At 42.6% G+C, this 22215-nt stretch overlaps 1 protein-coding gene across 1 annotated transcript in view; it reads left to right on the top strand.

Annotated features, from left to right (window-relative positions):
• The first annotated feature begins 3258 nt into the window (after positions 1-3258).
• LOC144268014 (protein FRA10AC1) overlaps positions 3259-22215 on the top strand; it is a 55256-nt gene continuing 36299 nt past the window's right edge. Inside the window, exons 1-7 of the mRNA XM_077822533.1 lie at positions 3259-3424; positions 9656-9732; positions 11205-11300; positions 11379-11424; positions 15411-15487; positions 16500-16583; positions 17092-17176. Coding sequence (XP_077678659.1) covers positions 3392-3424; positions 9656-9732; positions 11205-11300; positions 11379-11424; positions 15411-15487; positions 16500-16583; positions 17092-17176 — 498 coding nt within the window. The 5' untranslated portion in view covers positions 3259-3391. The remainder of the gene's footprint in view (positions 3425-9655; positions 9733-11204; positions 11301-11378; positions 11425-15410; positions 15488-16499; positions 16584-17091; positions 17177-22215) is intronic.

Below are 22215 nucleotides of genomic sequence, written 5' to 3' on the forward strand. Positions count from 1 at the left end.
CCTCCATGAATGCCACAAGCAATCTCGTGTCATAGCTACTATGCATGGCGAGATCAATGTTGAACTCCTCTTGGCTTTGTAGTTTAAGGAGTAACTCCACTGCCATTCATGACATGTTAGAGAGAGCGAGCAGCATATTGGTCAACAGTGCGGGATCCGTTCCTGCAGACCGAAGAGGCAGAGCGCACAGTACACAAACGGCTGAAAGATGGTGCCAAATGCGGACGGAAGCACAGGGATTGCTGGGATATGAAGCAATGCATCACGGGGCATTGGGACAGGATCCAGGATGCCCCACAGCCCCCTCCGTCTTCCCACAACTCTTAGAGACAGAAAAGGAAGAGATGCTCTGTGGGATAGCTGCCTAGAGTGTACTGCTCTGAATGTCAACGCAAGTGCCGCAAGTGTGAACGTGCTATTGCGCAGGCAGCTGACCATGTGAACACACAACAGCGGTTTCCCTTCAGCGCTCTCTGAGAGTTAATGTAACTGCAATGTAACTCTACCAGAGTAGACGTACCCTTAGATTAGGAGATCTATGCAATTGTGAATGGGGAGAGAAACGGAGCTATTGTCTCAAAATGTGATCACACCAACTAAAAGTTTGACAGCCTCTGTCCTAGGCTGATAGCTTCTCTTCCTATACCATCTCCCCATCCCTCTCCAAAGACAGACTGAGGGGAGTATCCCAACCATCACTTTCTAGCTACTGCCTGGGGACTTTCTTCAACAGCAAATATTCTTGTTTTTGTTGTTAATGGCTCAGGGACAATCCAAGACTGATTGTCCTCCCCTCTTGGGGTCACTGAGGGAAATTATTCCCATGGGCAGAGTTTGCACCCCTCAAAATGCAGATTGCAGGCAGGCAGCCTGAGTGTGCCATGTAATGAGTTCTGCACAGGAGATAGGAGATTCTCCCAGCTTGGGCCCCTGAGACAGGGAGTTGGAATTTTGTTTATAAACAGAGTGATTAAGATAAGAAAGGCCTGTTAGGATGTCACCTTAAGTTAAATGATCTGTTCCAAGTTGGTGAACTGCAAAAAGTAAGCAGCCTAAATGACAGAAAATAATTGTAGATTTTTCTACAATTGTTTCAATTGTTGGATTCAAGAGGCAGTAACAAAGTTACTCATATCTTTCTTTGAGAAGATGACTAATTTTTAGAGAAAGGAAATGTGGTAGAGCTAATCTACCTGGATGTCAGTAAGGCATTCGATATAGTTTCCCATGAGAAATTATTAGTTAAATTGGAGATAAATATGAGAACTGAACGGTGGATAAGGAACTGGTTGAAGGGGAGACTACAGTGGGTCATACTGAAAGGTGAACTGTCAGATTAGAGGGAGATTACTAGTGGAGTTCCTCAGGGATCAGTTTTAGGACCAATCTTATTTAACTTTTTTATTACTGACCTTGGCACAAAAAGTGGGAGTGTGCTAATAACATTTGCAGATGACACAAAGTTGGGAGGTATTGCCAATATGGAGGAGGATCAGAATATCATACAAAAACATCTGGATGATCTTGTTTATAAACAGCTTGATAAGTTTATGGAGGAGATGGTATGACGGGACTGTCTACAATGGTGTGTGGCCCACTGGTAACTGCCTGTAGCAAAAATCTCCAACAGCTGGAGATGGGCCACTGGATGAGGAGGGCTCTGAGTTACCACAGAGAATTCTTTCCTGGGTATCTTTCTGGTGGATCTTGCCCATATGCTCAGGGTCTAACTGATCACTGTATTAGTGGTGGGGAAGGAATTTTCCTCTGGTCAGATTGGCAGAGACCCTGGTGGTTTTTTGCTTCATCTGCAGCATGGGGAATGAGTCACTTGTAGGTTTAAACTAGTGTAAATGGTGGACTCTCTGTAACTTGAAGTCTTTAACCCACGATTTGAGGATTTTGGAAACTCAGCAAGAGGTTAGGGGTCTATTACAGGAGTGAGTAAGTGCCATTCTATGGCCTGCAAGGTGCAGGAAGTCAGACTAGATGATCACAATGGTCCCTTCTGACTTTAGTAAGAGTATCTCTGAGAGAGAATATACATTACAATTTTAAACCTGACCAGTGTCCCTTAAGTGACTTGCCACAAGATGTCAGAACATGTTAGTATTAGAGCTGCATCGGTGTAATATTTATTTAATTTTCTTTCTTGATATAGGAATTAGATAGTGCTCCTGTCAGATAATCTCTAAATTTTGTGTGTGTGTGTGTGTGCGTGCGTGTGCAGATAAGTGTGTCTGTGTGTGCAGATAAGACAGCCCCTGGAATCACAGTTAAAGTTGTCCCCTCCCCATCTGAAATGGCGTCCCTTTGGGCTGGCACAGAATTTGTCCTTCCCCCCATGCACAGCCACATTGGCTTGACCGGAGCTTCCCCCATAGAAGTCAAACTATGCCTATGGTTATTCCACCCCCTTTGCCATCTCTCCCCTACTGGCATGATAAAGCCCTTGGGGAATTCCTAGAGCATAGTCCCTGAGATGGTGCTGTAGTGAGAAGGAAGGGAACCTTATTGACTTTGCACTTTTCTTTTAACTCAATACCTTGGCATATTCCTGGCGCTCAGTTTTCTTTTTTACTGTCTTCAGTATGGTAAACTTTCTCCAGACTAGGCGGGCAGGATAGTGTTGCAGAGCGAGTGTCTACCAGAGCCTTCTGCAACCTGTGCGGCCAAGAAGGCGGCAGCTGTGTTAGGAACCCTAAAAAGCTCATCAGGCCAAGGGGCTGGAGGAGTCACTTCACACAAGGCACGCAGCACTCGAACCCAGAACACTAGCAAAGCCCTACCGCAGCTGTGCATTTCGGCGGTGGATACAGCTCCGCTGATCGCAGGCTAAGCGGGAAGAGCCAGGCGGCAGCATAGGGGGGACAGGGGATGCCGGAGCACGCTCAGTACAGCTCTCGGGTGCAGAGGAGATTTTATTTAACCTCCCCCACCCCAGGCTTAGCTCGCTCTGCTCCCAGCTCTGGTCAATTGCGTGCCTCGGGGCCAGCTCTGTGTTCGAATCCCGCCCACCCACCTGCCCGCTGCGCCAAGCCCCGCGTCCCCGAGGAGGGCCCGCGCAGCAGGGGTCTCCCCGGCGGCGAGCCTGTCTCCCCCGGTGTCTCCGTCCCTCCAGGCAGCCCCGCTCCAGGGCGGGAGCCTCGCCGACCCGGCCGTGGCGCTCACTGCGTAAGGCCGCGTTGAGTGAGCCCTGCCCCCCGCCCGGCTCCCTCCTGCCCCGGTCCCGGTTTCCGGCCGGGCCTTTCACGCGGAGGGACGCCGCTGGGAGCCGGCCCTGCCTGCGCCTCTCGCTCGGTCGGGGTTGGAAGCGCGCAACCGGCGCCCGGTTCGCCTGCGGCAAGCGCTCCCCGGCGCTCGTCCCAGGGCGCTGACCGAGCCGACAACCATGGTGCCGGCCCAGCTGCTGCTCTCTCAGGCCGTGAGTAACAGCCGCGGCGCTCCCCGGGCAGGGGAGAGCGGGGCCCGGGGCAGCCACTGGGCAGCAAGGAGACCCCCCCCCCTCCTCCAGGGGAAGGGGCGTTCAGGGGCGAGGGAGAGGCCCCTCACTAGACGGGGTGGGGGCGCTTTTCTCCTGGACTGCCGTGGTCCTCCTCGGTACTCCCGTTCCTCTCTGTCCGCTTCTGACGCTGCCTGTGGAAGGCAGAGGCGACGCCGTATTTTTTGAAGCATGAACATTTGTTTTGTCAGTGAATCCTGACCAGTATCTTTGGCAAATTTTCAATGAGATTTTTTCTTTGGTGCCCTGCAAACCTCTGGTCTCTTGATCTTCTTAATTACCTTTATATTCCTGCTTTTGCCTTTATCATTTGAGAACTGTACTTATTAAAACGTTTTGACTTTATTTTGCTAACGTCTTTACTCCTTGCCCATTCCACCAGTGTGCCTTCACCCCAGTGTAGATGGCTTCCCTTCTCTTCTCCAATGACTGCTCTGTTGTGTTGAGGTTGCTCGTGTGGGTGCTATTGCTAATAGTGATTTGTATCTAAGATGCATACACCAGCCTGTTAACTGAATCAAAAAGTAGGGCTGATTTAAATGTTCATGGTTTAAATTGGCAACCAAACATAATTGGAGTCACTTGTTTTAATTTTGCTGTTTCAGTGTTTTGTTTCTTTTCTAAAGAAAAGTTAATTCTCCTTAGTATGAAAAGCTGCATGTTGGTCAATAAATTAGATGACTTTCAGGTTCTTATATTTTTTTCCCAAAATGGGAAAATGATTTACTAAACCTTAATTATTCATTGAGACATGCTGCACTATGTTTCTGAGCGAATTAAACTCAGGGCTTGTCTACACTGGCAATTTATAGCACTGCAAGTTTCTCGCTCAAGGGTGTGAAAAAACACCCCCCTGAGCTCAGCAAGTTTCAGTGCTGTAAAGTGCCAGTGTAGACAGTGCATCAGTGCTGGGAACTACACCCTTGTGGAGGTCTGGGGTGTGGGAGGGGCTCAGGGCTGGGGCAGAGGGTTTGGGTGCTGGGGTGAAGGCTGTTGGGTGGGGCTGGGAATGAGGGGTTCAGGCTGTGGGAAGGGGCTGTGGGTTGGGGTTGGGGGTTGGGGTGTGGGAGGAGGTCAGGGCTCTGGGCTGGGCGTGCAGGATGGGGCCTGGGATGAGGGGTTTGGGGCAGGAGAGGGCTCTGGGTTGGGATGTGGGAGGGGGTCTGGGCTGGGGTTGCAGGCTCTGGGGTGAAGCCAGGATGAGGGGCTTGGGGTGCAGGAGGGGGCTCAGGGCAGGGGGTTGAGGTGCGGGAGGGGGTCCAGACTCTGGGCTGGGGGTGCGGGCTCTGGGGTGGGGATGGGGATGAGGGGCTTGGGGTGCAGGAAGGGGCTCTGGGTTTGAGGGGGGGCTCAGGGCTGGGGCAGGGGATTGGGGTGCGGGCTTACCTCCGGCGGCTCCCGATTAGTGGTGCACCCAGGGTGCAGAGGCAGGCTTCCCTTCTCTCCTGGCACCACCGAGTGTGCTGCGCCCTGGAAGCAGCCAGCAGCAGGTCTGGCTCCTAGACAGAGGCGCTCAGCTCTCACCCGCAGGCACTGCCCTGCCCCCAGCCGGTCAATGGGAGTGAAGAGCTGGTGCTTGGGCAGGGGCAGTTCAGGGAGCCCCATGGCCCGCCCGTCTAGGAGCCGGACATGCTGCTTCCGCTTCCAGGGCACAGCGCGGTGTCAGAACAGGTAGGGGCTAACCTGCCTTAGCCGGGAAGGACTGCCGACAGGACTTTTAACAGCCCGGTCGGCGGTGCTGACCAGAGCCGCCGCGACGCAGTGCCTTACATTCCGTGACCCAGTACTGCGTCGTGACCCACAGTTTGAAAACCACTGGTCTAGATACTCAAACCTCAGTGGTTCAGGAGTAAAACTAGCAATCAACATTACCCAAAAGAGCCACAGTAGTGTGAATTTTAATTGTTTCATTTACTATAGTACTATATATTCAATCATACCAGTGGTTTAATATCATATGCTTCAAAGAGGTGCAGGAAACGTATCAAAGAGCTACTTAGGGCTTGAGAGCCTCAGTCTGAGTATCACTGGTTTAGAGCATTGAGGGGTTGTGCTGGGAGGATTTATTGCACCATTGCAACTTCTGTGCCAGCACACGCTGGCTACTCTGACACTGCAATAGTGTAGAGTTGCACCTGTCGTCTTTTATGTTTGTTTTATTTTTGCTGTTTAGTTTCTTGGGGAGTTTCCTGAAAAATAGAGGCCAGAATTAATAATGGCTAATTAGGAAATACATATATGCGGGTGCACCTTCCCAATATATGTAGTTTACTTGGTGTTGCTACAACTCTTCAGATAATGCCTCAGCTCCTACACTTCTGAAATGTGGAAAAGAGAATACGAGAACTGGATTTTTAGTTAATGGATGAATAGCAAGCTGATCCCCTCCGCACTCTGTATTGCTAATTAAATCCACTTATCTCTCCACAGTGCTCCAGGAAGTACCCACTTATCATCTCTCTGTTTTTCCTCAAGAAGTGATAGGTCCTCTTTGGGCTCCATAGTATTGTGTGTGGGATGGGAAGCAGGGGAATGTACTGAGTTGCATGGAGAATCCTGGAGGGATGTTATTGCTCCAGACCAGTCTTGTCTCTGTCTTTGAGGAGGCACGAGAGAGAGAGAAACTGTAGTTTCAAACGAAGAACAGGAAGGAAAACAAAACTCCAACAACCCAATAATAAAATTAAAGTTAAAAAAAAAAAACAACTTTTTTTTTAATCTCCTTGAACATTGCTACACAAAGACAGTGGTATTCAGCATAATATATATTTGGTCCACAAGCTTGCAAGCAGCCTAGCAGAAGATGCTGTTTTCTCTCCAGAATGATATTTGCAGGTGTCAGGGTGTAACCACTCTAGGTGCACCATTGTAACATTCACCTGGTATTGTTGGTAGTCAGAAATGTGATTTTCCAACTGCCAGTAGTTAGGTCACTGTGACTGCTTTTTTCTGATACTGACCGAGACACAGTTACCTGTACCATTGAACTCCAGATTGGGTTACTGCAATGTACTCTATGTGAGGCTACTCTTCCAAGGTGACTTGGAAGCTACATCTAGTGCAGGATGTGGCTTTCTGTTTGTTTATGGGTTCTGCTGCTATCGTTACTGTTTGTTGGTATTATAATAGCACTAGGGGCTAAGCATTGTGTTAGGCACTGTACAGAGTAATAGATAAACTCTGGGGCAGGGACTAGCAATGTAAATAGAAAAGACAGAGAATAGCAGAAGGGACATAACTTACAGAGTAATTTGCAAATTATCATAACATTGTACGTGTTCTCTATAGTATGTTCTAGCTCCCAGTTTGCTTTCTAGTGCAATCAAGATAATAGAATCATAGAAGATTAGGGTTCGAAGAGACCTCAGAAGGTCATCTAGTCCAACCCCCTGCTCAAGGCAGGACCACCCCCAACTAAATCATCCTAGCCAGGACTTTGTCAAGCCAGGCCTTAAAAACCTCTCAGGATGGAGATTCCACCACCTCCCTAGGTAACCCATTCCTGTGCTTCACCACCCTCTTGTTTGAAATAGTTTTTCCTAATATCCAACCTAGACCTCCCCCACTGCAACTTGAGACCATTGCTCCTTGTTCTGTCATCTGTCACCACTGAGAACAGCCGAGCTCCATCCTCTTTGGAACCCCCCTTCAAATAGTTGAAGGCTGCTATCAAATCCCCCTCACTCTTCTGCAGACTAAATAAGCTCAGTTCCCTCAGCCTCTCCTTATAAGTCATGTGCCCCAGTCCCCTAATCATTTTCATTGTCCTCCACTGGATACTCTACCATTTGTCCACGTCCTTTCTGTAGTGGGGGGCCCAAAACTGGACGCAATACTCCAGATGTGGCCTCACCAGTGCCAAATAGAGGGGAATAATCACTTCCCTTGATCTGCTGGCAATGCTCCTACTAACGCAGCCCAATATGCTTTTAGCTTTCTTGGTAATAAGGGTACACTGTTGACACATATGCAGCTTCTCGTCCATTGTAATCCCCAGGTCCTTTTCTGCAGAACTGTCACTTAACCAGTTGGTCCCCAGCCTGTAGCAGTGCATGGGATTCTTCCGTTCTAAGGGCAGGACTCTGCACTTGTCCTTCTTGTACCTCATCAGATTTCTTTTGGCCCAGTCCTCCAATTTGTCTAGATCACTCTGGACCGTATTTACTGCCCTCCATTGTATCTACCTACTTAGCGATTAGTGTCATCCGCGAACTTGCTGAGGGTGCAATCCATCCCATCATCCAGATCATTAATAAAGATGTTGAACCAAAACCAGCCCCAGGACCGACCTCCGGGGCACTCTGCTTGATACCAACTGCCAACTAGACATCTAGCCGTTGATCACTACCTACTGAGCCCGACAATCTAGCCAGCTTTTTAGCTACCTTATAGTGCATTCATCCAATCCATACTCCTTTAACTTGCTGACAAGAATACTGTGGGACACCTTATCAAAAGCTTTGCTAAAGTCAAGGTGTATCATGTCCACTGCTTTCCCCATCTCCACAGAGCCATTTATCTCATCATAGAAGGCAGTCAGGTTGGTCAGGCATGACTTGCCACGGTGAATCCATGTTGACTGTTCCTGATCACCGTCCTCTCCTACAAGTGCTTCAAAATGGATTCCTTGAGGACCTGTTCCATGATTTTTTCCAGGGACTGAGGTGAGGCTGACTGGTCTGTAGTTCCCCGGATTCTGTTTCTTCCCTTTTTTAAAGATGGGCACTATATTTGCCTTTTTCCAATAGTCAGGGACCTCCCCTGATCGCCACGAGTTTTCAAAGATAATGGCCAATGGCTCTGCAATCACATCAGCCAACTCCCTCAGCACCCTCTGATGCATTGCATCCGACCCCATGGGCTTGTGCATGTCCAGCTTTTCTAAATAGTCCTTAACCTGTTCTTTCACTACTGAGGGCTGCTTACCTCCTCCCCATATTGTGCTGCCCAGTGCAGCAGTCTGGGAGCTGACCTTCTCTGTGAAGACCAAGGCAAAAAAAACCATTGAGTACTTCAGCTTTTTCCACATCTTCTGTCACTAGGTTGCCTCCCCCATTCAGTAAGGGTCCCACACTTTCCCTGACCACCTTCTTCTTGCTAACATACCTGTAGAAACCATTCTTGTTACCCTTCACATCCCTTGCTAGCTGCAACTCCAGTTGTGCCTTGGCCTTCCTGATTACTCCCCTGCATGCTCGAGAAATATTTTTATACTCCTCCCTAGTCTTCTGTCCAAGTTTCCACTTCTTGTGTTTAAGCTGACTGAAGATTTCACTGTTAAGCCATATTTGTTATTCTGTCTGCACATCAGGATGGTGTTGGTGTTGATTTTGATATATAAAACACTATATGGTTTGGTCCTGCTACCTAAGAGATTGTCTGGGCAAAATTGCCACAATTGATGAAAAATAAGCATTCATAGCTTTGAGCATTTGGAGTCTGGAAGAGCATTGTCTCTGACATTTGATTTTCCTGTAGGTTCAGTGGAATCCAAGTTGGTTAACCTTCAAGGCAGAGTGTTAGGATTACCTGTTTTCTCAGGTTTTTGTCTGAGGATAATGGTTGTGGAAATGTAGGAATTTCTAGACTGACCCAATAGCCATCTAGTCCAGTATTATGTCTTTGACAGTGGGCAGTACCAGTATGGTTTGTGCTCACTAACATGTTGTGTTCTTACTGCCCATGTAGACCCTGTTGGCGTGAACTAAAAGATATCCAGTTCGTGTTGATATAGTTACCTTTTAGTTCTCAAAATGAATCTAGTTTGCATTGATGAAGTCCTGAAATGGGAAATTATGTATCTTTTACTTTGCACTCTACAGTTTAGACCCTTGTAATCTGGATCTGTTGTGCCATGTAGACAAAGCCCTCAATCTGCAGCAAAGGAGATTTAGGTTAGATATTAGGAAAAACGATCTAACTGTCAGGATAGTTAAACACTGGAATAGGCTTCCAAGGAAGATTGTGGAATCCCCATCGTTGGAGAACAGGTTAGACAAACACCTGTCAGGGATGATCTAGCTATACTTTGTCCTAACTCACTGCATGGGGCTGGATTAGATGACCACTCGATGTCCCTGCCAGTCCTACATTTCTAAGATTCTAATTTTATTGTGTTATGGTAATTTTCCTTTATTTCTTAATTATTTCCAGGTACATGGCCGGGGAGGCTATGATTCTGATTTTAGTGATGATGAGAGTGGAGAGAAATCTGACCAAAGGAATAAAAGGTAATGCATTGTAATACTGGCATTGTACATTACGTTTCTTGTGTGCATATGACTTATAGCTATATATATATAGAATACCCTCGTTTTTTAACTCTGACATAGTGAAGCTGTTCGTGAAAAATAAAAATATACGTTTGATTCCTATGCCACTACCTCCTCAGGCTTGTCAGAGCATGTTGTCTCCAAGGAGCAACTGAGAAAGATCAGTTCTGCCACGTCCATCTGGTGTCTGTATGCCTCTAATATCTCACAGCTGAGTGCTTCATTTTTCTAAGCACTAGCATCAACGGCTGGGTTTTGGCTGCTCTGTTCAATTTCGTATCACTTTGTTACCACCCACCAGGACTTGTGGAGCTGCAAAGAGAGATCAAAAGAACCAAGGCCAGGTGGCAGCAGGCTTTGTAGGAATAAAACACCTACCTCATGGAAAGGAAACACTAACACTGCTTGATTATTATTTAATTTCTTCTATTCTGTTCTCTCTGTTAAGCCTGGCTTCAAGAGACCAACAAATTGGGTCAGTTAACTTACACTTAGCCCTTGAGATGCTCATTTAAGCTCAGCCTTGTCAATTTCATTTAGCGATTCATACGCTTTGTGACCCTGAATTTTGCTGTCTGACCATCTTCTTTTATTGGGGAAGTTTTTTCTGCTGTGGCACTGTGCTTCCTTGACAGTTCACCCACAACACTACAGATTTGTTCTGAATTGATTCAGGAATTATTTTTTTGTTCCAGGATCTGTTTGTGACTCTTTCCTTAATCTTCTGTCAGGCTCCATTCCAGTCAGGTTTTCTGGGACCTTTTCTGGGAGCCTTTTATATTTTTCTGTAGTGGAAGTAAGGGGAAATGTTTTGTAGTGTCTGACTCCGTTTTGTATCTGACCTTGAAGGTGCTTTAACCATTAAATAAATTTAGGTGTTTTTTCTCTTTTTAGAATTTTTAGCTGTCTTCTATTAAAATATTGACTCTTTTGTTCAGTTTTAACGTTTTTCCAAGTGCCTTAATTAACCATTCTAGTTGCTAGATGAAATATTAAACATTGGGAGCTGTTTCAAAGAAATCGTCTTCTCTACCCTTTGTTCTGGCACGCAGCCAGAGCGACGTAAGTTACATTGACTTAAAGCAGTGTCCACTCTGCGCTATGTCAGCGGGAGATGCTCTCCTGCCAACATAGTTTCCGCCTCTTGCGGAGGTGGAGTAATTATGCTGACGGGAGAGCACTGTCCTGTCAGCATAGCGTATCTTCACCAGATATTCTACAGCAGCGCAGTTCCGTTGGTGCAGCTGTGCCACTGCAACATGGTAGTATAGACTTGTCTTAAGAAGAGGCAAACAATGCTAATCTGTACAACAACCTTTTCCTTAGAACATTCAAGGTGCTGACTGCCCAAGCTGACTTTGGTGTACTAGAACTTATTGTATATGAAAACTTTCTGAATAATTTATTCCTTACTTTTTCCCCATGCATAGGACAAGTAATGAAGATGCCCTACTCATAAAACCATTCCAGAAAGTAAAACAGGTCAAGGTGGCTGACAGACAAATTGCAGCAGAAGAATGGGATAGGTAATGGTCACTTCTATCAGAGATTTTTATATTTAAACTGAACTTTTACTCAAGCAAAATTATTATTTCTGTTAACAGGGAAGAAGCAAGAAATAGGAGATTTCATTTGATAGCCATGGATGCTGTATCCTTTGATTATTTGTTTATATTGGTAAATACACATTCTCAGCTTTTCAACTTTTCTTTCAGTTGGGGAGAAATGCTCCTGTCAGGGACACTTTCATGTGAGTCTCCTTGTTGCCTGGGGAATTTCCATGCACCAGGAGAGACTGGGTATTGTTTCCAATCATCATCTGTCCACCACCGATAACTAGATATTTCGGATCCACCTATGAAAGGGGTTTCCAAACTGTCCCTCATTGCAGTTGGTGTTTAAGTTGTAGCTGTGAGTTCCATATCTAAGACTCAATTACTAAACATGTGGTGTTGGATCAAGGTACTTTGATTTTTAGCGCAAGCAGACCTTGCTGCTTCACAATTCTATCTGAGACTATCATTATCTGAATAAACTTATATTTCTGCTGGAAGGCCAAGAACACAATAATTAATCCAAAAGACAGTTCAAGAAAGGATTATCCCAAGTAGTGTTCTCCACAGATGTGATACTGTACACCTGTTTAATATCACATTTTGTTTATTTTAGCTCTTTTATTTTGAATGGCATAATCAGGTTTGATTACTATAATGCTTCAGTCCTAAACTACTGTCTTCATTAGCTACAACATTTCCCTTTTAACATATTTTTCTTTGAAGTTTAGCATGAAAATAATTATTTTTACAGTGAAACTAACCAGTTATATAGTAGATAGGGGAAAGATCATATAACTCCTCTGTTGAACTTTCCATCAAGTCATCTTTACTATTGCCTAGCAGTTGCTCTTTGGAATTTAGCAGTAGGGGGATGTAGCATTTTGTGGCAGATTGCACTCATTTAATTGAATTGAAAAGAATGTAATACACCTGACAGATTTGTGTGATTTATCTGCCATAAGTGATGTAAGCTATTTTATAGGCTGCCAATCCAGTTTGGTAAAAACATCCTCCAGGACATATCTGCAACCATCTTTATGTTTGGAGGATTTGTAATACTGTATGACCTTTATGTTAAGCACATAGAGATTTGTTCAATGATCCTATGAAATAGTTATTTTGAAGGTACTGTAGTAATGCTGCTTCTGCTTGATATTGTGCTCATATTCCTCTCACTAGCACAGAGAAATCACTGTAACGGGGTTCCCGTGGTGCAGCCTGGATTGTGTAATTGCTGAGCCCTCTGTCCCACTAACCTGGGTTATCCGTCTCAGTGGTGAATATAGGGGTTCCAGGGTGCCACTCTGAGGTACAGAGTGTCATAACGACCAGAGACTTGCCGTATTGCATGATGAAATTCAAATAGCCCTGTGTAAGTCTTAGCATTGTAGTTTTTTATTCTTATCTATCTAGTGTCTCAGTAGCCGAAGTGAATTAGTTTCCTGCCTGATATGGCCATGGTTGTAAATTATTTGGAAACAGTAGAACTTGTATTTTTTTAGTTATATTGGGATTAATATGGGTATATTGTGTGGACTTGTGGCAGTCCATATGTGGAGCATGCAAACATTTGGAGATGCCACGTTTCATTGCAATAGAGAGAAATTGTCATTTGTGCTATTTAATTCAGACTTACTCTTCAGCTCGGTCTTCATTTTTAAGAAACGCTCTTACTTTGTCAGGTCTATCACAAAAATCTTGAGTACACACAGTGCCACGAACTAAAGGCACATTTACAAGATGACGATGTTCTGAGCTGAACTGTGTTAACCTGTTTCTTGTTCTGTATTGTTTAGATTGTAAATTCTTTGGGGCAGGGAATTTGTCTTATATTTTGTTTTTGCTGTGTAAATTGATAGAGCTATAAATGTTTTATAATAATGTGATGTCCTGGCTAAAGGCCAGAAGGTTCATTGACCAAAAAAGGATAAAATCCAGTAGCTCTAGCTGAGTGAGCTATGCTTAGGTAACAAAATCAGGTGTTCCTCCGAAATTATTAACCATGCTGTGTCACCTTTATATTACTTTTCCTGCACTCTTTCCACATAAAGTTATCTGCACCTGGCTAATGATCCTCAAGTTGTAAAAACAAGCAGTTGAAGAAGAAGCTGTGATTAAAGAGCCCGTAGTAGAATTCGTTAGCCATAGTGTTTCTGTTTTCATGGAACTTTGTATAAGTGCCAGATTTGGATAATTTCTCTACTGCTACCATCTTATTCTTTTCCTCCAGTTGTAAGGGCAAGTCAGTTGCCTACCATTATCAAAGTTGATAATGGTGACAAAGAAGCTGGAGTTCCTTGAAGTTAGTCAGCTTCATCATGATGTATACAGTCTGTAGCCTTGCTAAATAAAGGCACCTAACTGTATTCTTGAATTTAAGTCTTTAATTTTTGAAGAATAACATTAAGATTGACAAGTTTCAGAGTAGCAGCCGTGTTAGTCTGTATTCGCAAAAAGAAAAAGAGTACTTGTGGCACCTTAGAGACTAACAAATTTATTTGAGCATAAGCTTTCGTGAGCTACAGCTCACTTCATCAGATGCATTCAGTGGAAAATACAGTGGGGAGATTTATATACACAGAGAACATGAAACAATGGGTGTTACCATACACACTGTAACGAGAGTGATCAGGTAAGGTGAGCTGTTACCAGCAGGTGAGCGGGGGGAGGGGGTGTAGCCTTTTGTAGTGATAATCAAGGTGGGCCATTTCCAGCAGTTGACAAGAACGTCTGAGGAACAGTGGGGGGGGATAAACATGGGGAAATGGTTTTACTTTGTGTAATGACCCATCCACTCCCAGTCTCCATTAAAGCTTAAGTTAATTGTATCCAGTTTGAAAATTAATTCCAATTCAACAGTCTCTTGTTGGAGTCTGTTTTTGAAGTTTTTTTGTTGAAGAATTGCCACTTTTAGGTCTAATCGAGTGACCAGAGAGATTGAAGTGTTCTCTAACTGGTTTTTGAATGTTATAATTCTTGACTTCTGATTTGTGTCCATTTATTCTTTTACGTAGAGACTGTCCAGTTTGACCAATGTACATGGCAGAAGGGCATTGCTGGCACATGGTGGCATATATCACATTGGTAGATGTGCAGGTGAACGAGCCTCTGATATTGTGGCTGATGTGATTAGGCCCTATGATGGTGTCACATTTGGAAATTTCTACCAGAAAATACATGTACAATATTTTATTCTATAAAATGATTTTAATGCAGGCAGTAGGTTGACAGAAATGAATTCTTATTGAACTCAATTTAACATGTGGCTTAAGAACATGCCAGAAAGATAATTTATTTCCAATTCTGTAGTTCCATAAATGTCTGAGAAATTTGTTATATATTTTAAGTTATTGTTTTACTGTTTTGTTTTCCATTTGTGGAGGTCCTTATTTCTAGAATAAAGTGATTGTTTATACGGTTTTGCTTTTGCTTGTGAACAAGCAAAAACAAAACCATATAAACAATCGCATTATTCTAGAAACAAGCACCTCCACAAATGGAAATAAAACGTGTCAAATTACATCTGTAAGACTATTAGGACATTTCTATCTCAATATAATTTCCTGTAACTTGGTATTGTGGTCCTAAAGAAGTTATCTACTAAAGTTTGTTATTGCTTTTACACTGACACTGAAAAGTACATAAAAATGCCTCATTTCATTAGTAATTTTATATTTATATCAGGCAAAAATGATACAGATATATTTTAAACCAAAGTTGGAGTATCATGGAACTCTAGTTTGAATGCAGTGGAATACACAGTAAAGGCTGGATTAAAGATCTGTTGTACATCTTCAAATATACTAAAAAATATTATAAGGGTGTAGCATGTGGATGGGTTTTACAATTTAAATTCTGTCCTAAAATTCTTCTGTTGAGAATTAATTTATAATAAGAGTTCTTTAAACTTCCTTTCCATTAAAATTAATTTTGGTAATAGCTTCTTTAAATCCTTTATACTGTAGAAACAATTTTGTACTAATCTTTTTATCTGAGGTAATGGTAGTGTGAAGCCAAATAAACCAGCCGTGGAGTGAGAGAGAACACTGAAAATAAATTCCTTAATTTTGCTTTATTCAGTATGCAAGACATAAAAAGTTTGTGAATGACTACATTTTATACTATGGTGGCAAAAAGGAGGACTTCCAACGTTCAGGGTAAGTACCGTTAGAGAACATACTTACCTGTTTTATAATACTGCTAAAATATATGCTGGGTAATTAATTCTGTGGCCAGAGATTTATTTGTGTATCAAAACATTAACCTTTTTGCTAAAATGTACCAACTATGGTAGTTGTAAATATCTCAATTAGATGTGGAGAATTGTTAGTTGTCTTGATTTAACTTTATACAATTTGTATCTATACATGAAAAGTTAGATGAAATTCAGATGGGAGTTTTTATTTTTGTGTTATGTAGATTAAAAGACAACACATGGAGGGTGTATCTAAAATAATCCAGTATTTGCTGAGTGTTCAACTCTCATTCCTAGAATGTCAAATGCTGCTCTGATAGTAGAAAATGACAATCTTGTACTCAGACTTCTGGGTTGCAGCACATAATGGTGAAATAACTGCTTGCAGGTAGTAAAATTGTTTGCCATTTGGAGTACAGGGCAATTTTTAAAGGATAATTATCAAATTTACCAAAGTCACGAGAGGCTAGTTACTAGGGTTGAGGTTTCCTAAGAATTGCAGGCAGTTATTTACACGTTCTTCATTAATGTTAATGAAGATTTGTGGATAAATCCCCTGCACTGTTTTGGCAATCTGAACCCAGGAGACTTGTGAAGTCTGGAATATCACTAAACATCTGCCCAGGGAAGCTAAACCCTTGTTCTGAGCTGCAGATAATCCTCTTTTTATGTTTTAAACATAACTTTTCATATAGAATTAAATCTCACACAGTTTTAATAGTTATGAGTGACTTTAATGTTGGAAGCAAGCTCTTTTATTCTTTTAGGAAAAAAGTTAGTGAATAATACTTGTTCTCATGAACAACTGTTGCTTCTTAAAAGTATCTCCCAGTATGGCCAACTCAATAAATAATACAAGGAATTATAAAATACCACTGTTTGCCAAATGATGATCTGATTATTTTGTTTCTGGTGCTGTAAAATTTAATTTTAATACTAGATCTGCTTTTTAAGAAAAATGTACCCTTTCACAGAGCAAGTGACAAGACAGACCTTGATATTGTAAGAGAAAACTATAGATTCCTGTGGAAAGAGGAAGATGCAGTGGACATGAATTGGTAACTTGGGCTATAATAAAACATTATTTTTAGATCACTTTGTATTTTTCTTTTTCCTCATTCATTAAAAATTGCCATGCATATTTGTTCTTATTGCTTTGAACTCTTGATAAATTAAAAAAGGGTAGGAGATAAAGCAATACAGCTCTGTGTCAAAATGAACTAATGACACAGAAATGAATAAACTATTGTTCATTCCCTAAGATAACTAAACTACCATTCAGAAACCCAGAAGAGTACAACTTCAAAATTATGCTTTGTGCTTTAAATATATTTTTTAAAATACATAATTATTTTCAAGAGAAATTAAAACTGTTTCATGACAATTACTCTCATCAAGCTGTATATTTTGTTTTATTTTTACCACTACAACTTTTATTCATTAGAGAAAACAAACTTGCAATGCCCCTGTCCTGTTAATGACCTAACTATGTATTAGGGTTTATTATTTGACCTCACTCTATATTTTCCATATGCTTAATCAATAACGTTGTCTTTCTGGTTACAGGGAAAAGAGACTGGCAAAGAAATACTATGATAAATTATTCAAAGAGTATTGTATAGCAGATCTGACTAGATACAAAGAGAACAAGGTACATTTTTAAATTCATAAATCTCTTTGGTTGCAAAATAGGTTCTTTATTCTATATATTGATAGAGGGCACTGCATTAAGATCCAGTCCTGCAAACACTGCCTATGCTGAATTCTGTGGGACTACTCATGATAAATGTCTGTAAGATTGGGCCCTAAATTTGTTCAGAATTAATTTTCTTAAGAAACTTAAGCAACAGAAAAATGCTTAAGATGCCTTCCCTGATTTTTTGGTTCATCTTTATCTCATCTTCCTACATATATGCCACATTCCTCAAGCCCTTCCACCATAAGAAAATAATCTCAGTCTCCCTTGAACTCATTTATAGTTTTCTTTTGTTTTCTTTAATTATCATGCCCGGTACCTTATTCCATGTGTTTATTATACTTTGTGGGAAAAGTTTTTTCCCCAGTTTGCTAATTTTCTTAACGTTTTTGAATCTTTGTCTGGTGTGAACAATATTTTTTTTCCCTGCTTCACATATGACTTTTCTAAGCTCTGTTAGGTCACCTTGAATTCCCCTCTATTCTAAATGAGAATTAGTCCTGTTTCTTTAACTTTTCTTCATGATTATAAGCATTGGAAAATGTTTATCTTTTAGCATAGCTTTGACAGATTGTGTAATTTGTTTTCTCTTAAGCTATTTTATACACTTTCTTCAAATGCTATTCTCATACTAAGTGCCTCCTCCAAATCTTTATCAACTGTTGGCTTATCCATGTCCATTTCTGGTACAGAGGGAGTCCTATACGGATTTTTCTTTTGGAATGTAAAACTGGCCCTTTAAGGCACAGTCAGCTCCACCCTACTAGCTCTGCAGCTACAGATTGGTTTCAACTTTGTGCTGTCGTATTTGTTTTCCTCTGCACGTCCAAATATTGAGGATTTTATTGCCTTCTCTATTCTGCAGCCCTCAACTACTGCAGACAGGCTCAGTGGAGCACTGGTTTCTTCATCTGATAGCCACCAATTCTTCATGTGACTTTCCCCACAGAACTTTAGGTATCCTGCTAAACTTCTGCAGATGGATACTTTAGAGATGCACAACTTGCATTAGGTATCCCTGCCTACAACATTCTGTCTATGCCTGCCTTTAGAAGGTTTGCACCATAGAATTTCCTCCTCAATTCCCAAATCATATTGCTCCTCATTCCAACAAAAAACAGGCTCTTTCATATGTTACATAATCTGCTTATCACAAGAACTGGCCCATCAACAAAGAACAACCTTAGGGGTGGGATAGGGGTTAGTCCTAGTATTTTATGATGATCAAGAAGACTCAGTGTTTCATCCTATTCTGGCTCTATCCCTCAGAATTCCTCCATGTAATATATCAGATTCAAGGTGGAGATGACTTTCTGTGCTGCATGGATGAAGAGGGGGCTTATCTCCATGTGCCTATTCATTTGTTGCATCACAAGAAAAGTCCCTCATCTAATTGATTCTTCTACAGAATTGTGTGGAAATTCCTCAAGCACTGTCTTGTCAAGAAGAACCTCTCATCTTGGAAACCACACTCAGTCCTTTTAGCCATTGGAATCATGATAGGTGGTAGTCTCAGGGCCTTACATCATGTCAAAGCATTTGGTGGAAGATTGAAGCACAAAAAAATAACATCTTCTTGAAGCTTCAGGCTGTGGGACTAGGCTTTCTGTTGTTTCTTCCTTACATCATCATATTTGCAGTCCTGTTAGAAATAAACAATCAAGCTCCAAGAGTCTGTAGATTAACAGGGAAGGACCAGAAGCCCTTCTCTTTGTCATTAGATCATAAAGATTCTGTCCAAAGTGGAAAGAGCTCGCCTATCGATATCAGATAGGTATATCCAGAACAGCTTCATGTCCACATAGACTGACTGAGGCAGGAGACAGTTCTGGGCAAGAGGCAACTGAACAAGGTGGTGGTGCAGCAAGACTTTGTCAGATGTTGTCATGGCTGGGTCGTGGGCAGCCATACTTAGTGGTCAGAGCCAGGGTCCACGGTCATGGGATGGGAGTCAAGAATCGTTTTGGATCAGGATACCAGGAGATCAGAAGCATGAGACAAACTTGAGGGCAGAACCATGAATCTGTAACCGGAGTCAGCCCAGGTTAGGATACCAGGGGTCAGAGGCAGGAGACAAACTGGAGATCAGAACCATGGGTCGGGAGTCAGAATCGGGCTCGGTCAGGATACCGAAAGGTCAGAGGTAGGAGACAAACCAGATATTGGGACCACAAGTCAGATGCAAGAAGTCAAGTGGGTTGGGATGCCAGGAAGTCAAATCAGGGGAGCAGGAAGCACACGGTCCAGAGCAGGGTGGATCCCAGTTTTGTACAACAGGGATCCACTGCTGGGTTTAGATAAAAGTTGTGGACCAATCAGGACCCCTAGCAATCTGCCAATTAGATTCCAGGACTGGAGTCCTCTGTCGGGATTCAGCCCTTGGAATTTGTTAGCAGTCACTCGGTGGCAGGTTGCAGCTTAGTAGCGCCTAAGAATCCTGGGGATTGGGGTTCAAGTCCTGCAGTCCCTAAGAGATGTAACTTCTTGCTTTCCACTTCAACCAACCAGACACGTCCCCCTCCCTGCCCTCCAGACACTAGGATTCCTGCAACTGGAGGGGTGCGTGCTTTCTTTTTTGCATGGTCAGGACCTTGCATGTATGTCTTTCCTCCTCTACTCCTCCTGGGCATTGCCAGGAAGATCCAGAGGGACCAGACCAAAGTTATTTTCATAGCTGCCGCTAGGCCCAGAAGACCTTGGTTCACCAGCCTCTTTCACATATCTATCTGTGATTTCTGGCTCTTTCCTCAGCCCAAAGTTCTTTTCATCAGGGCCAGGTCCTATACCTGAACCTGACCAGTCTCTGCCTAGAAGCCTGGAGGCTGACAAGTAACTCTACAATCCTTTGATTATTGCTCTCATATAGTCAATTTCCTAATGCTGTCAGGAGAGCACTCTGCATTTAAGTGTTACTTTCTTTGGTGTTTGGCTAGGAATGTAACTCTTATTCAGACATTCTGTTCTGCCATCATAGTGTTTTTCTTAGACGGGAAAACACGGTGGGAGGATCTCAGAGGCCAGGCCCCAGCCTGAGTCCAAATGTCTGCAATTTTTAGCCCTCGCAGCCCAAGCTCCACTAGCCCGAGTCAGTAGACCTTGGCTCTGAGACTCAGCACTGTGGGTTTTCTATTGTAGTGTAGTGGAGTTTCAGCTTCATTCTTAAGGTTCTTTCAAGGCCATGTTTCAAGCCCCTGGGCCAGTTCTTGTACTTCCTGGCTGTGAAGGTGCTTACTCTTGTCACCATTACTTCAGCCTGGAGTGCTACTACATTTAGTTTTTCCATGAAAAGATTATCCTTAGACTCACCACATAATTTCTCTGTTTGTTCTTTCTGTGTTAATCAAAACATTTCCCTTCCTTCCTTGTCTGAAAGAGATCACCATGCATCCATTAGATGTTGCCAGAGCCATTAATTATTAGATAGGACATCTACTTTTTGGACCGACTCCTTTTTATTTTATATTGCTTGTGGCTATAACAAAATGAGGTATTAAGGTTTCCAGGACTATGATTTCCCTTTGTGTTCAGAGTGCAAAAAAAGATTAATATACTGCGTGCCACTTAGTGCTTTTCTTGGGGATAAGGGTCCATTGTACTTTGTTCCTATCTGTGGTCAGAGAATTAGCACTTCTTATTAGGAGATCTGCATAGCTGCTATTAGGGCCTCACTGAACTCCTTTACCAAATGCTATAAGGTCTGTTGATGCTGCCTTTGGTTTCTTGATTCTGTGAACCATCCCTCCTATCTAACAGACTAACTTCACTTCTTATTTTTCCATTGAGTTCATCTCTGTTGTTGGTGTTTCAGCTTATTCAGTATTATTTTTTAAAAAACACTCTTTACACACATTTGACTTATTTTATTTACTGTCCACCCTTATCCACTGCTTGTCATTTTCCAGTGTTTGGTGGAAGCATTATTAGGAAAGTGACTCTCCTATGAGGACAGTTGTCTTACTTGTAAATTAGTCTTGTAGAGAATTCCTCTGCCAGTCCTGGATCCCTCGCTTTCTTCTATCTTTGCTCTTGCTTTCCAGACTAGTCTGTTTAGGAAATACTCTCTAGGGAAGATCACATGTAGTTCCTTATTGGGCCAGATTTGGACCCAAAAGGAAAAATTACATAAGAATACCTCATTAATATAAGTGAACATGGATAATGCAGTGGTTGGTGGATTGGCTGAGGGATTCTGAGATAACAAATATACAGGTAAGGCAGAATGATCCTTTATTTTGACTGTATAGCCAGTAGATATGCACAGAGGTATGACAAATTCTGTTGATGCTTTCACCCAAACTTTTTTACGTGTTACATCACAAGCTTTTCAGAATGGGACAATTTTTAACCATTTAGAGGTATACTTTTAAATGGGACATGTGAACATTACCACGGTGGCTTGGATCGAACCGTATTGCGACATAAATACATTAGAAGCAACATCTTACATCTAGGTGCAGGAGACGAACCTAGATCAGGATTCTGGTTTCCATGCATCAACTAAACAGTAGGTAGGAAGATAAGCCTTTAGCTTCTTAGGTGCTGCACAAATCACTTGGGACAGGATACTATGAAGTAACAACATAGTAGGCCTGAACTCTGCTACTGGAAATTCAAACACGGAAACCAGACTCCAGTTCAAAGCTTGTCTCACAACAAAATTTGAATCTTAGTATTTAAGTAGTCACAGTGGAGCTTTATCATTAATATTTAACTGAAGCAAGCAGGGTGTTAGGAGGATTATAATTTACACATTTTACTACAGTGACAAAGTGGGTGAGGCAATATCTTTTATTGGATCAACTTCTCTTGAGCGCATACAGAGCTCTTCAGGTTTGAAAAGGATACTCAGTATCACAGCTAACCTGCATCGATGTGAGGTGGAACCCTCTGATTGCACACCCCTAGTTGTCACCCCACACTGCAGTCCATACGGGATATCATTAAACAGTTACAACCCGTACTCAGTGGGGACCAAGTCCTGAAAGAAAACTTTC

Source organism: Eretmochelys imbricata, chromosome 7 (assembly GCF_965152235.1).
Source record: "Eretmochelys imbricata isolate rEreImb1 chromosome 7, rEreImb1.hap1, whole genome shotgun sequence".
Classification (NCBI taxonomy): Eukaryota; Metazoa; Chordata; order Testudines; family Cheloniidae; genus Eretmochelys; species Eretmochelys imbricata.